The 16,405-nt window shown below is 40.7% G+C and overlaps 2 protein-coding genes across 3 annotated transcripts in view; both read left to right on the plus strand.

The window, feature by feature from the left end:
• The first annotated feature begins 1,467 nt into the window (after window positions 1-1,467).
• Window positions 1,468-5,862, plus strand: rom1b (retinal outer segment membrane protein 1b). The gene is made up of 5 exons (XM_041048343.1): window positions 1,468-1,614; window positions 3,063-3,305; window positions 3,719-3,906; window positions 4,461-4,707; window positions 5,596-5,862. The coding sequence occupies exons 1-5, from the start codon at window positions 1,468-1,470 to the stop codon at window positions 5,860-5,862; spliced, it is 1,092 nt and encodes a 363-aa protein (XP_040904277.1).
• A 1,943-nt stretch (window positions 5,863-7,805) lies between these two features.
• ccdc88b (coiled-coil domain containing 88B) overlaps window positions 7,806-16,405 on the plus strand; it is a 43,742-nt gene continuing 35,142 nt past the window's right edge. For both annotated transcript variants that reach the window (XM_041047949.1, XM_041047950.1), the window contains exons 1-3: window positions 7,806-8,102; window positions 9,442-9,590; window positions 10,850-10,958. In XM_041047949.1, the coding sequence (XP_040903883.1) occupies window positions 8,043-8,102; window positions 9,442-9,590; window positions 10,850-10,958 (318 nt within the window). In that variant the 5' untranslated portion in view covers window positions 7,806-8,042. The remainder of the gene's footprint in view (window positions 8,103-9,441; window positions 9,591-10,849; window positions 10,959-16,405) is intronic.

Raw genomic sequence — 16,405 nt, forward strand, 5'->3', positions numbered from 1 at the left:
TCATAATCCCATACTAGCATGACTCTCCCCTCTATTGTCTCACTTTCACTTGGCATGAATTGGCCTCTGTCTGACCATCTTCAGGAAAACCCATGTGATGATTTTGGGGTTAATGTTTGCTCCATTTCAGTCAGGAAATCACTGAGTGGAAGTTTGGGCTGCGTTAAAGGAGTGATCCTTACATGTGGTACAGTCAAGACATAAACCAAAGCAGAGATACTTGAAAAACATGACACTTTCTCTCATTTCTCTGAAGGCAGTTACAGCTGGGAGCTGCTTCATTCTATTATAGGGTTCTATGCTTTTTTCTTTTTTAAACTGCACACAAACAGCTTCAGTTTGGATGAGAGTTGGGTTGAAGTAAGGACAGAAGTAACTAGTTAAATGGGTTCAGGTTAAGACTAGGCATGGGTAAAAGGTGTGCTTAGTGCAAGCAGAGAGTTTGCTCAATGCCAGCTGTAACATTAGCTGGTGTTTGAAGTGAAGGCTGATATTTCAGGTAAGTAACCACTTACCATGTTTGTGCCTAATTATACAAACATTGAATGATGCTGAAATAAATCTCACGCTCTCAGATCTCATGCTAGCAGTCATGATACTGTATTTTCTCTCTCTCTCTGAGACATTCATAGTGCTCCAGTCTGTGCTGATTGGCTTCAGGTAAGTCCACCTGTCATAGTAGTCCTTCAGGCCCTCCCATAGGTTACTATGTGTCTATCAGTATAAGTTTGCTGATCAGACACTGGCCTGCTTTCCCATTGGCCCCTGGACTTTAATAGGATCCCAGAGACTCTGTTGGGGGGATTACGGTTCCAAACTCTCGACTTTGGCCAGTCTCTGTGTCCTCCAACCATGGGTACAGCGGTTTAGGGGGGCGCCACACATACACAGACCCAGAGGGGCGCCATCAAAAGACAACATCACGTCAAGAGGAAGAAATCATTGGTTTCAGCTTGAAGGGGGGGCTACAGGGGAGTGACCAATCAACTTGAGGGCAAAACCTGTCATCTCTGGGAAAAGGAATACCTCTTCATCCATACTTCTTTAATCAACAAATTTCTCACATTTTCCCAAGGTTCTACAATACTGAATTGGATTATAAAGAATCTTTTTGGGACAATTTCAGCATCCAAGTGAAAGCTTTTGGATTATCCTCTGAGGTCGACTGCGCCCTTTACCATCTAACGGATCTACCTGCTTATCCTCTCCACCTGGAACAACTTAGATGAGCTCAACCTGCTAATAACCCACCAAACAACAAGTGCAAGCCCTGCATTGACGACTGTGTTTCTGCGACATCGAAACCACCCTCTGGTTGGGTTTGTTTTTTACATGCAGCTGGCCACCTCTGGATTGGCTACCTTTTTGACCAGAATTCACTGAACTCCTTTTTCTTCTCTCCTGCCCCCTTTCTCTTACTCTTCTCTCCTGTCATTGCATTGACTGGTGCGTGGTAGTGCATTGAAGATGCTGTTGAAGATGAAGTTCACCCAGCAGAGGCGGGTGCGTCTGGCGCAGGGCCTGTGGCTGCTGTCCTGGCTGGCAGTGATGTGCGGGGCCTTCATCTTTTGTCTGGGGGTTTACCTTAAGACAGAGCTGCTCCGTAGGGCTGAGGTAGAGAGGGGGAAAAACACACACATAAACACACACACACACACACACACACACACACACACACACACACACACACACACACACACACACACACACACACACACACACACACACACACACACACACACAATGTCATCTTAAAGACTGGAAGGCCAAGTAGGGCTGAAGTATGAAAAAACTGGCATGATTTCAGTCAAAGTTACACAAACATTGGTTTATGTGCTCAAGCTTTTGCCTTTGCTCATGGCTGTTTACCAAGTCTGCTGTGCTATCGCTTATCAGTGACTTTTATTTAAAGTTAGCTCAACAGTTTAATCCCACAAATGCAAACACGTAGCACTCAAAACACCGATGTAAATATACACACACAGTGACACTCTGGCACATCAATACATGTTAAATCAGGAGAATGAATGATGGAGCGTGTCAAAAAGCTTTTTAGAAAAGTCAACATTTTTTCCAAAATCATTAAAGTTCAGTGTGTATTGAATATAGGCAACATGACCTGAAGGTGAAGGTCATGACCTCTACTAGACTGGTGCATAAGCCAACTGGTCACTGGGCTTATTAGATCACTGCCTGATCTGAATCTGGATGGGTTGGAAGCATTGATGTCCAGTGGGCTGCACAGGAAAGCTGCAGGGCATGAATGCATGACTTCAGATATTTATTGATCTCCAATGAGAGAATCTGATTTTCTAGTCTCTTAGTTGTGTGGCAAAGATTAGCAGATTAGTGTAGCAAAGGCTTATTGAGTTGGCATTGAGATGACTTAAATGAGTGAAATATGAGAAACACTTGCACTGTGACCAACAAAATGGTGTCAGGAAGCAAAAGGATCTTACAGAATGATTGATAAGAGCTTAATCCTCTCTTAGACTTGTTACTCGAATATGTCATATTCATTTACAGAGTTTGCTTGGCACTTAACTTTTTGCACACTTCATTGACAAAACTGATTATTCTTCATGAAGCTGAAATTAGTCCTTCTCAAAGAGCATCCACAGACAAAGATTATTTGTCTTTAAGCAAATTTAAACCACATATGGCTGCACAGACGTTAGTTGCTGAGAATATTAGAGGGTTGCAACAGTATTGGCTTGATTTATTTAATAATAATTTTAAAACACCAATGGGGCAAATGCGCTTTACGGCTGGACTGCTTTCGAAAACTCAGCCTGTAATAAACCCAGTCCATAACAGTCTTTTGTTGCAACCAGAGCAATGAATTAAATGTGCCATCATATTGCCACAGTAGCCTTTGCATCCAGCATATCAGCAGCTAATTGAATCTCTTGGCAGCCAAGGTCATTTTTGGAATAGATAAGGCTAATTGAATGCAGGATTATTGCCTGCTAAAGTGGGCAGAGGAAATGACAATGTGACCTGCAGTTGGCTGCTGCTCTTGTGGCCGCCATCATCTTTGTCTGTGCTCTTCCTTTCTTGAGGTAATGGACAACACAGAGATCCACATGGTTCCCAACATCCTGATGATGGTGGGCTTGGCCTCCATTGGCACCAACTGGGTCGCCAGTCGTGTGTGTCAGGACTCCTTGGACTCAAGCCGCTTCCCCCGTTGGAAGATTCTCCTGCTGGCTTGGTTTGCCGTAGCTGCACTGCTTTGTTGTCTGCTCATCGCTGTTGTGGTGCTAAGCTATGCCCTGCAGGGACACCTGGAGGAGTCGCTGAAGGTAGGGTCACTTGCCTGGGTAATGATTGTGGGTGACAAGTCAGGGGTTAGAAGTAAGGCCTTGTGGCTATAAAGATGTGTCCTGTATCAAGATGATGCTTTCTAATCCTCAACCAAAACACAAAATGGAACCTGCTCTTCCAAAAACGTCTGCATTAATCAGTATTTAAGAAAACAGAGAACATTTAGCATTTTCTGCCATCTGAGGTCTTGTGCTTGTTTAAATGTTGCAGTGAAACAACAAACAAAAGCCCTCAAGATCAACAGTTTCTGTGAATCTTTAAGAGTTATAAAGTCATTCATGAAAATGCGGAAGAATTTCACAGACAAACAGTCAAACTGTAGATAGAAACAATAAAACCTAGTCTCAAAAAATCTCACCTTTCGCTTTCACTTTTCTCTCTCCACTGTCAGGTGGGCCTGAGGAATGGCATTCGTTTCTACAAGGACACAGACGTGCCGGGCCGCTGTTTTCAGAAAGAGACCATCGATCGCCTGCAGATGGAGTTCCGCTGCTGTGGAAACAACAACTTCAGGGACTGGTTTGAGGTTCAGTGGGTCAGCAACAGATACCTGGACTTCACCTCCAAGGACGTCAAGGAGTGAGTGAATCACAGTACAGCACAGTACTGTGAGATGATGAACTAGAAAGAGAAGAAAATGGAATGATGAAGGGTACAGAGGAGAGAGAAGAAAAGGAAAGAGAGAGGAAAAAGGTCTGAGTGACAGATAAGTAGACGTCACATCCAAAAAGGTCAACTAATATGTCATAAGAGAAGGATGGAGGGATGCTGAGAGAAAAAGAATGATGTGAGGGCAACCGAAGAGTGTATTAAAAATAGATCTGGCCTTTACTTTTGAAGCAGATGGCAGAAATGGATGGAAAGACTGGCCATGAAGCAAGCAGGGAAAGGTTGGTCAAAGATTAAATAAGTGAAAAGGAATGAGTAAACAGAAAGGTAAAGACATGATGACACTTGTATAGAGGCGCTGCTCATTTGTCACTAATGTGAAATGTGTATTGAGCTAGAAACTGGGCCTTTAATCTGAGTTTGAGTTTTTCTGTCCTTTACCTCCCATGAGATGAATCTTCCTTCCTTTCTTTCCTTTGATTTTTCTCCCATTCCTATCTCTTTTTATTACTTCCATCCTCCAGTCGTATCCGGAGTAATGTGGACGGCCGTTATCTGCTGGATGGTGTTCCTTTCAGCTGCTGTAACCCAGCCTCACCTCGCCCCTGCCTGCAGTACCACCTGACAGATAACAGTGCCCACTACAACTACGAATACCAATCAGAGGAGCTCAACCTTCACAGCCGTGGCTGCAGGCAGGCTCTTATTGACTACTACATGGGCCTGATGAATTCAACTGGACCTGGTGTGCTGTCAGTCATCTTAATACAAGTGGGTGACCCGAAAAATACTCCAGTTATTTCTGTGATTGTGGTAAAACTGACTACTGATGCACACACTGCCATGATGAGTGACAAAAGGAAAAACCCACTGTCACACATTGATTTCTGTCTTTTAATCAAACATGAACTTTCACTCTTTGCCAAATAACAGTATTGATGGTTTATTCTTTTCAAATAAGTCCTCTGGCTGGGGCAGGTTGCTCGTATATATGTGTAACAGAGCATCATTACACACTGCCTACAGCTAATCAAAGAATCTATACTTTTAAACGCAGCTGCTCAGTGTGGTGCTTTTTCTAGTCCACTGTGACAGGGGCAGATGGGCGCCATGTGAAGAGTTAAAAAGGCCTGAAGCTGAGCTGCAGATGATGTTTGATTTTCAACTCCAAAGCCTGCTTCCAATCATGCTGCCCAAGATCAAACTAAAGCGGGAAGAGGAAATATAAAACTGTATAATAATAACAACAACTTGATGTTTGTGTATGTGATCCTGCAGTAAACATAACTATTGTTATTGATCTTGTTGATTCTTCCATGGCCAAAGTGAATCCCTATCATTACTTCATTGAAACTTTATTGTACATGACAAGGCAATGGAAACTGAAGTGGCTCACACAGTACACGCAGAATTAAAACACCCAAAGCACTGAAATAGGAAATACCAAAGTGAAAAATCTCAGTTTGAATTAATGAGTTTTTGAGTATATTTATGGTCAGAAGTTGTCAAGACTTCCTTTTATGTTGTCATTGTTACTGTTCATTTGACGATCAAATGAACCATATTTGACCATCTAATTTGGTGTCAAATACTGCCTGCTGACATAGATTTTAGATGCACTGTTTACAGCATCTTCATTGCTTCTTTCTTCGTGTCCAGATGTCAGTGCTTCTGAGCCTGCGGTACCTGCAGACGGCTGTGGAAGGAGCTATGGCTCTGGAGAACCCAGAGGGCGACAGTGAGGGTTATCTCCTGGAGAAGGACGTGAAAGAAACCTTTGAGGATGTCAAAGCGAAGGCCCTCATCATGCTAAAGTTTGGGCAGGTTGACCCCACTGCCGCCGAAGCGTCCGCTGAGGCTGCAGATACAGAGAAGGCTGCCGATACCGCCACGGAGAAGGCTGCCTCCCCTCCTCCTGCCAGTTAGAGGGGGGAAAAAAATTAAATATGAGTTGAGGAGGGGGGGATGTGTCTGAGATTTCTTGGTTGTGTGAGTTGGCTGGTGGCTGATAGAACACCTGTTGGGTTTTGACATGTTAGGCTTGATTTATGCTCCACCAGTGCAGCAGCCGCAGCTCCCTCGCACCTGGCCAAAACAAGGCAACACATAGGGAATCTTTTCAGGCCCTGCACAGACACCAAAATAAACATCTCCTCAGCGCAGGAGCTCATGAGTGTGTAACCATCAGAGAATCTGTTCAGGAGATGTGTAGTACTTTTTGTTGTAACTAGAAGAGAGTACATTCGGTTTAAATGGATGTAGCGTACACATACAGACACACATTTAACATGTTTTGACATTTTGACTTAAATTTGGCAAAGTCACAATCACGTGACGCTCAAGTTCATCCCATGTGCACTGTATTATTCATCTCACAGCTGTAGACTTTGTACTTAACTGCAATGAAATGCTTAGGAACCTTAAAATGGCAATGCACGTGAATTATACATTAAAGTTAGAAGTTTTTAACTGCTTTGTAGTGTCTGCTTCCTTTTGTACAATTAAATATTATAGAGGGTTGTATAAACTGACTATGGGTTATCTGAGTTTAGCAAGGAGAGCTGGATTAAGTGTGTGTGTTTGTGTGTGTATGTGTATGTGTATGTGAGTGTGGTGCCCTATATGAAGCTGTCATCTTGTCTATTCTGGCAGCTCTGTAACAATCTGATAATCCTGGTGCAGTTAATCCCTGAACTGCTGCACAAGCAGTATCAGTGCTCACTGACAGCACGCAAGAACACGCTCCGTCACACAGAGACAGAAACAGCACGCTGGCACAACATGCTGGAAGAGGTTTTCTAAAGCAAAACAGTTTTAAATGCTTTTTATTTGCAAAGAATACATCATGGTGATCTGTCCTGGCTACAGGCATATCCAATGTGTACTCATTCTTCTTTAATAAAACTCTATCACAGAATAAGGACAATGAATGGTTTATTTTATTATTACGCTCTTTAGTTATAAAACACAGGTAGCAGAGGTTGAAAAAGGAGTAAGGATGAAAGTTTGGTATCCGGCTTAGTCAAATCCTTTAGAAATACTATGTGGTAATTCAATAATTAGTTTACTTAAATGATTACAACAAAACAAAGACTACACTGTTCAAAAATAAAAATACATACTTAAATGAACACATAAGCAAAATTATACAAGCCAGTAAATCCATATGCCAACTATGATCAGTCAATGCAAAATGAAAAAATGCTGTGCTGCAGGTACAGAGGTAATTTCTTAAAATACCAGTCACTGTGCAGGAAGTGCAGTATGTAAATAAAACAGAGCTGCTTGGTTACACTTCCTCCAGTGTTTTTGTTATGGAAATACTGATGTGATTCATAAGTATTATTCTTATGAATAGATAATTATCCATAAGAATTCTAAGAAGAGCAAACAGGAGCTTTGCATTTAAACCAGCAGAGGTCACCGTTGCACAGTGCTTGAAGAAGTCTTGACTATGTTCTGTTGTGGACTTGGAAGGAACTGGAACCACTACTGCTCTGACAACTTGTTGGTAATAAGTTAATTCAAAACCTGGTGCTTGGTGTAAGATTTGAAATATTGAATTGAAACAAACAAACAAAAACCCAACAACAACTAGTAACCTACTTATTTACCCCGTTAAAGTTTGGGCTTTACAACAAAGGCGGACATTTTCATATTGCTATCATACATGTAGATGTCATGGATTCAAATATAAATCATGCTGTTAAAAGCTCACGGAAGGAAACTATGGCCTAATTTCCTCCCGTCTGTACACGCAGAACACAATGCACGTTTTGCATATTTTCAGTTACATACTTGTTGGGAAGTTATCTGTGTAAGTTAGCCGTTGTGTGGAGTGTGAAGATGTCGGCTTAGAAAAAAAAAAAAAAAAAAAAAGCTCAACATGTGAGTTTTGAAAATTCCGTTGTGGTTTTGCAATGAAACTGTCACACAGAGAGAGGAAGAGACAGCGAGGTGGAGGGAGGGGACGGACCTCAGAAATGTCAAACTACTTCACTTGACGCAAGATGGATCCGCTCTCTTTTATTCATTACTCACATTGCGTTGATAATATTTTTAATTAGCTATATTCTGTAGTGTTTCACAGCTCTCGTAACACAACAATGGACTCTAACATTATGGAGATAATAGAGGAATTCATGGAAAGTGCGTTGGCGCAATGGGTACGTCATTTATCATTTATCACTTTCAGTTAGAGAAAAGGTCATTTCTAGAGGCGGAGAGAGGAGAATAAAATAGAAGGCTCGTATAGAAACTGTGTAGAACTTGGACAGTGACCAGTTGTGTAGTAAAATCACATTATTTCCTGTCACAAATACTCATGACAAGGCATCTTTTAGAGCAGCTTGCCTTCCAGTTCTGGTCACCCACATACATATAAAAGTAGGAGTTGAATAAACAGCAAAAAAACAGCTGAAATACTGTGTTTGTGCTTTTGTGTGTACAGCACAACAAACTCCACTTCTCCTTTTAGCAGCTTCCCTTGCCTCTTAATGACCAGCTTTTTTTTCTCCTAGTCTTGACACTTCCGTGTTCTTGGGCCCTTATTGGAAAATAAAGCAAAGTTATGTACTGTGTAAAGAATGTAATCTCACTAAAATCAGTCAAGGATTTGCTGCGTTTGTAACAGACTGAGTTTCCAGCTGGGTTTTCCACATGGGAAACCAATCAGCCCAAGGCGATGTTTTCCCCTTATGGTCAATGAACAGTATTTATTATATAGTGTGATGCTAGGCCGAACCTTGTAAGGGTGTTCTTTTTATTGTTGCCCTCCTCCAAAGAGGGGGTCAGAGGTTATTTTCAACAGGATGCCTGCTGTTGGCAGAGGATCATTATTTGCTCAAGGGCACTTCAGCAGGGCAGTTATTCACTGACACGAAAGCCTTCATCCTGCTTCACATATGTTGAAGAATTATGTTGAATGTGTTGACGATGTGTGGAGGGAGTGGCAAAAAAAAAAGAATATCATTGCATAGCGTGAACAGCTGCTTTGTACTGTGCAGATGACAATAAACCTTTATTTGAATCTTCGAATCTTGAATGTTGAGGAATGCACCGTAACTGCTCTGCTACCCTGACGCACAGGGTCATGAGCTGCTGTGCTTCACCTCATCAGCTGGACCGACTTGAGCTTGTTTCTCTGTTTACCCACAGTGCAGTTTTTAGAAGGTGCAGGTGGGAATAAACCTCATTATATTGCAGTTTGCATTGGCACAGCTCTTCTTAGCGGAGAGAGAGACCTTGGCTGCAGTCCTGCTTGGCTGCCTGTCACTGTGAAGTGCTTCCCAGTGTGAGAGCACAGATCCCACCTGTCCAGACAGGTGCACCAACTCAAGTGGCTTCCTGTGTGAAAATGTTTACGCCTCACCATCTCCTTTTCTCTCTCTCTGAGAATCTATTTTCTGCTCTCTCTGTCTCTGTCTTCCTTGTCTTGTCCACCTCCTGGTTCACACTCATGCTTTTCTCCACACATACAACATAATCCCTCTCTGTCTCTCACAGGTTTACCTGTTTGAGAGGATGGTGGAGAGAGAGGACGGCGTCTCGCTCTACAGCCAGTATATGGAAGTGAACTCAATTTCCCAGAGTACCCGGGATCGCTACCTCAGGCTGACCAATGGGATTTTTCTCAATGAGGTCATGAGGGTCATGTAAGATTGATTTAGATTTATTTGCTTCATTGTCTCGCAGCCTTGCACTAGCTGCACTAAAAGTGATCTTTAGACAAGGAAAAAGAAGTGATTTGATGAACGTGGGGGCCTTTTTTAGTGAATCGTTAGCAGCAGCTAGTGGTGTATTTAAATTTCAAATTAGAAATAAAATAAAAGAGTGCTCATTTTGGAGCATTTGGGGGGAAAACAAAACAAAAACAAACAAACAAAAAAAGATAAACCAGTGTAACCTTGTAGCTGGTTGTAAAAATTGGCTATGATTTTTATTAATAAGTTAAAAAGTGGAAATGGGCCCATAGTCCATTCTCCAATTAAACTCCAAGGCAATTTCGAGAGTGAAAACCATTAAAATGTATTAAAATAAGTAAAACTAATAAGGAATAAGTAAGTATGACTTGTTTTTAGCCATGCCAGTGGTTTGGCTTCAGGGATGGCTAGTTTATGTCCTCCTCAGGATGACTGAATCTAGTGCCATCACATCACCAGGTGAACATTTTTATTATTTGTCCAGTTCTTTGTTTCATGACCAAATACCTGCAAAACTAACAATATTTCCCTTGTGTTTATCACTAATTAGCTAATGTAAGCATGCTAACAAGATAAATTAAAATGGTGAACATAGCAAACATTATAACATCTTAGCAACCGCTTGTTAGCATTTTTAGCATGTCAGTATGCCAGTGTTGGATCAAAGGCACTGCTGTGCCTCAGTGCAGCCTCACATAACCGCTAGCTTGACTGTAGACACTCAGCTTAAATTTTTCTTGCGTGAAATTTGGTATAACTTTGATCACATTCCCTTTTGTAAACTCACACTGCTCTGCAGCCAGTCTGAAAGGACTGCATAAATGTACGACCCCATTCGTATAAGCAACAAATTTCCAGTGAATCATGAAATGGGGTTCTGCATACGTGCCGCCTTGTTAGTGGTCTCTGCTGAATTCCTTATCTCTGTGGTCAAATATCAGCAAATAAAACTATTTCTCTCTCAACTGACAAGATCTTATTGAGTATTTGCTGAAAAGCTGATTAATTTGGACTGACCTAAGCCACATTATTTCAACAAATAGTTGCATGAGGATTCTCACTGCCTTCTTTTTAGGCTCATTAAAAATGTATTCACTCTCTGCTTAAATGTACTGTTGCATAAGAATTTCTCTTCTGGAGAGACGTTGTGTGGAGCTGTTTGATCAAGCTGCAGTAAATACACTGCCTTGTCTTTTCTGTGTTCATCCCAGAGACCCAAACCCCAAGGTGGAGCGGCTGTATGACAATGGGAGAGATGACCACATGCTGAGAGTACAGAACTTTTCTATTTTAAATCGACACCTCAGAGCCTTCTACCAGGTAGGGACTGGTCGCAGGGCGGAGGAGGGTGAGGTCGTGGAGTTAGATCAGATCCATTGGAGGGAAATCAGGAATGATGTGCTGAAAATCAACAGAGCTTTCACATGCTTTCTCAAGAGTTTTTAAACATTTCCACCCTCCAATGGATGAAAACCATTGAAAGTACCATGAAGTTTTAGTCTATTTAAGCATTGCACTGTGACTCTGATTCTCTGACACATGAAATGAACATGACATAGGACATGAAAAATTTTAATGTTACGTAAGTAGGCCTACATCCTACCTTTGAACTCACACTGAGTATGGATTACTAATTTTGTATGCATAGCTATTTACAAACTAGCAAAATATTAAGAAAACAATAGCAAGCTCCGCTGCATCTAATGGTCTTCTTCATGAAAGTTCAGAAAAAGTTAGTAGGTGGACTTTGAATGGAGATTTTTTTTTAATTATTAAACTATTTCCAGGGTCAAGAATGATCTTTGGAGCTACAGTGTTGAAGCTAAAGCCAGCAGTCAGTCAAGTTAGATTAGCACAAAGACTTGAAACAGAAACAGCCTGTCTCTGACAAAATCCATCTGTCTGCATCTCTAAAGCTCATTAACTCTTTCTTACATGAATCATGAAAGTCAATTGTTTTCTGTGTTTTTATTCTTCAGTGGGCATGAAAATAGTATTTTTGTACTTTTTTTAGTTTACATATATTTTTCATAGTTTCAGATTTTGACATGTCCACTCTGGTGTGCTACATGCATTTCTAAGTGTTGATTAGAAAGCTTTAGAGGTGTTGGTCAGCTAATTGGCTGCCAGTTTTAGCTAGTGCTTACTATACAGACATGAGAGTGGTATCTTTTTTTCTCATCTAACTCTTGTCAAGAAAGTTTCCTACTTTTCCTTTGAGTCATTTTTTTTTATTTTACACAGAGATGAAACAGTGTCTTATTTCTGTGTAAAACCTCAACAAAACTTAACTGGATATTTTGATACCTTGACAAACTCCTTTGACCTTCATTGGTCCTTACGCAGAGAAATAATGATGAGTCAAAGCTGTGACTCAGTGATGCAGACTACACAGTCATTGGGCATTGTCTGATGTGTTTTAGAAAAACGTTTTCAATAACCCTATTCACTTTCTCAAGCATTTGTCTGGGAAAGTTCTCCAAAAACACTGGTGTAATGGATTTTTTTTTTGTGGATGTACCGAAATGACTCCCAGTTCATTATAAATAGAAAAGTCTTGTAAAAACACTCAAATACCCCTCTTAAACATAACCCAGGGCCACACCAAATGGCGAGGGAGAGTGGGTGATGGACGAGGGCTGGAGAAGCAGTTGTCTAGCTGTAAGGTAGTAAAATCACAGGACAAGAGGAAGCTCAACTATCAGTCTTAACACACAAATGTTTCTTGTAAGAATATTGTAGAGGGTTTGAAGTGTATGCAATGGGTGACAGAGCACTTGCACAAAAGAGAAGATGAAACACAGAAAATTTCCATCCTCAGTAGACGTGTCCCCGCTTATTATCAGGCAAATGGAGTGAGAAAAAGGGAAGGAGTGGCGAGCTGAATCTTTTAGGTGCAGTTATGGTTAGGGGGTGTGAAGAAGGAAAGAGAATAAAAATCTATCAAATAGCTCTCAGTATCATGCATTTCATAATGTGTATTGTCGGTGCCTGTGGCATTTGAGGAAATGACACAATTCTTTCCCCGGAGGATGATTCAAAGGCCTCTGTTCTCAGCAAAGAACGCCTCCCCATGCACCAGTCAGGTGGACTGAACATGCACTGCTTAGCTTGTTGTTACACAAAATAAGAACACAAGTCTACAAGGTTTCGCTTCCTAATTTTCAGTGAATCACTGATGTCCCTTGAAAGCTCAGAGCAGCACAAGACTCTGGCGATAATTGGGAAGCTCACATCAGTCGGCACTGCACTAGAATTTCACCAGGTGTAGTCAGAATAGGCTCCATTGTTGTTGTGGATAGTTATTTCCACTTTGGTCATGCTTTTACTTCTCACTCTGTTTTTTTAAATGCTGTTTTGCTGTGTGTGTGTGTGACACAATGACAGGAGTGTGGTTAGGATAAGCTGACAATTTTCTCTGCTGTGACCTCAGCTTCTCTGTTGCAGCGACTGGGCTATTTGTGTCAATGATACAGACGTGAAGGCAGAGAACCAGTGTTCTGTTCTGCTCTGTTCTATTTGTTCTATTCGATTCTGTTATATTGTTGCATCCTATGCTATCCAGTTTGTCCTCCGTTCTGTTCTGTACTGTGCTATTCTTTGTTCTGTTTGTTTCTTTGTCCTGTCTGTTCTATTTTATTGTGTTGTGTTCGTTCTATTCTATTCTATTTGACTCTTCACTATTCTATAATACTGTACTCCATTCTGTTTGGCTCTGTTCTATTCTATACTGCTGCGTTTTATAGTATTCTATTCTATTTAACTATTGACTATATTTGACTCAGACTATATAGTACTGTCTTCTACGCTTTTCTATTCAGGTCTGTTCTGTACTATACTATTGTGAATTATTCTGTTCTGTTCTGTTTGATTCTATTCTATTTGAGTTTATTCTATTCTGTTCTATTCTATTCCACTCTAAGAGCCTTTAATGCTTCTGAATGGGGACACTTTGTTTTCAACCTTCTCTAATGGGATTTTAAATGTTAATTTCTCTTGCCTACTAATTTATTAACCATCTGCATTTAAAGATCTCTGTCTTCAGTAAACCGTGACATTTTTAAGGCTACCGAACATCCAATAAATGATGTCTGAATTAACATAAAAAACTACAGATGAAATTGGGTTTGCACAAGTGCATGAAGGCAAGAAAACACAAAGGAGAAGCGAGGCAGCCCACAGAAGTATTAAAAAACCAAAACTTGTCTGTGGAATTATTGATAGAAAGATTGAAGATAAAGTTGCAGAAGGATTTTAATTCTCTTCACCACTGCAGACAGCAGCTTCCTGAAAAATGTTTTCCCAAATTCAGAAGTGTTGTATACAAGAGTAAATTATCTTCAGCAGCAGATTCACTGAGAGATAAAAGCTAAATCCTTGGGTTTTTTTTTAATCATGATATTATTGGAAATTAACCCAGATAAACTGGCCTGGAAATCAAAGGATAGCACAGATAATTGCATCATGTATTACTCATATTGGTAATCTCTTACTTAAACAGGGTGCATTCTTGTACCAAATGATAATGTCTGAAATATAGTGCAGAACAGAAGGGATTTAAGATAATACAACCCAGTATGTGTCTTGTCTTAGATCAGATTAGATTCAACTTTACTGTCATTGCACATAGTACAAGTACTGAGACAACGAGATGCTGATGATGATAAAAAATATATATAATGTGCAGCAGTTACAGTAGATATTGCAGATATGCAATCATAGAGAGATAGAGAGGTGTTAGGGGTGAGTAATGTGTGATGGGCAGCGATGTGTGATGCTGGAGAGGGAACTATTCATGAGAGGACATTAGCACGCCAACAACAACTAACAGCTTCTATATAATGTCCAGTCTGACTAATCTCCTGCAGAAGTCTGCTTGAACCATGAGGCTGAACAATGACCAACACAGAGCTTCGGTGGCCAATGCCTTACATGCCCTGAAGGAGCAGAAACTTCAGGTTGGCTGCACATGCCTCTGATGCCAAACTAGCACAAGATGGAGTTGCTGAAGGGAGTGCCTGCCTCTTGGTACATTGCCTTTCTCACTGTACAGTTTATAAATTACAGTAAACAGCAGAGAGAGGGAGAGCTGTAATTGTGACTTGCTTCTGTACTCTGGTGATTGCAGCAATGGATCATGGGAGAATGAGAACAGGCTTTCAGAGCAGTTGGGAAAGGAGCTAGCCAACGTCAGTGTGTGGCTCTTTGACAGAAACATTTTTAATTAACAGGGAAATTGTTCTGGTCCTCTCTGAGTTAAAGACCAATTAAATGAAGTAGTAAAGTAACAGGCTGGTGACCTGCTACACTGGTGGTGCACTGAATAGAAATGTAGGAGGAGCAAAGCACTGCAGGGCCACACGACAAATACTTGTTTTTGTTGCCAGAAAAACCAGGTTTCTGGACGGGGAATGCCTGAGGCGTCTGCCATCCAGTTTGATTCGACGTCATTTAGAATCTGCCAGGAGATTTGTCCAAGATCTTGAATCAGAAATTACAACTAGCTGAAACAAGCTGACCACAGTGTTGGTGGGGACTTCTGCTGGTCTTTAACACATTATAAGCTTATGTTGACCCCCCCCCCCCCCTCCCCACACACACACACCAGAGGATACAGGACCGTTTTACTCACTATAGTCCACATTATCACCGTTATTTGAAAAATACAATTCTGTGCAGAGCTATAGAACTCTCTGCCTGTACATGTGATTCAGGACACAAGAAAAGATGAATTTAAATCTCTCCCAGAATAGCATCCTCTGACACAATCTTCCTCTTCATCTTATAATTTTATGCAGATATAATGCTAGGTTATAATATACACCCAGGCATCACAAATGTGTTGAACTGCTGTGAGAACTGTCATTTTGGGTTTATTTACAGTTATTAGAGGTATGTGTTGTGTTGTTAATTTATATACACTTTTGGAAAAATAACGTTTCTGTTCCGATGAAGCTAATCAGGAACCTAATGAATGAAATGAAAATATAGTAGCTACAGCCAACAATGTAAGGTCATTATTTAACAATCTACTACATTTCCAAAAAAAAAAAAAAAAAAAAAAGAAAAAAATCCCAAATAACATCAAAGCCAACTACAAAAGCTGTTCAAAATATTTACATTTCATAGATCCCAAATAAATATTAGATGCTTAGGTGTGTGTTTTTTGATCACGAAAATGTGAAACTGCTTGTGTTGAAACTCTGCCCCCTCCAAAGATGTGGATGCATGAAGCCTCAGGTCCACAGGGGAGTGAGAATACAGCAAAAACCCCAGTAAAGCTGGTTTGAACCCGGCCAGGCTCATGTGTGACAGATTTTCTTTTAGATCATTGGGGGCTGTAAAAAAAATAGAAAGTGAGTAAGTTTTAGTGCTTTAGTTGGATTTTTGAGAGAGATATTTGAAAGTTAAAATAAGTCAGGTAACAATATTGATTGGCCAATAGGTCTTTCTCACAACAGACATTCTGACTTTCAGTCAAAAGTTAGATTCCAGTAAAACTTACATTGCAGTTATATGGGATCCTGTAAATTTGTGATATGTTCAACCTCATCTATGCTGGGCAAACAATGTAATGGAGACACTGTTTTCACTAAACTTCATCATACTTTTGGAATTTCTGTACTGTAATTTTTTTGTTATCATCCAAAATATCAATACTCACATGTCAAGTTTAAATCAGCCAGTGAGAACGGCCATGATAATGTACTGATCAGGCTCTAGTAAGGGGCTGGTTTGCAGTAGTTATCTTGGGTTTGTTGTAAGTA

The sequence above is a fragment of the Toxotes jaculatrix genome, chromosome 10 (genome assembly GCF_017976425.1).
Source record: "Toxotes jaculatrix isolate fToxJac2 chromosome 10, fToxJac2.pri, whole genome shotgun sequence".
Lineage (NCBI taxonomy): Eukaryota > Metazoa > Chordata > Actinopteri > Toxotidae > Toxotes > Toxotes jaculatrix.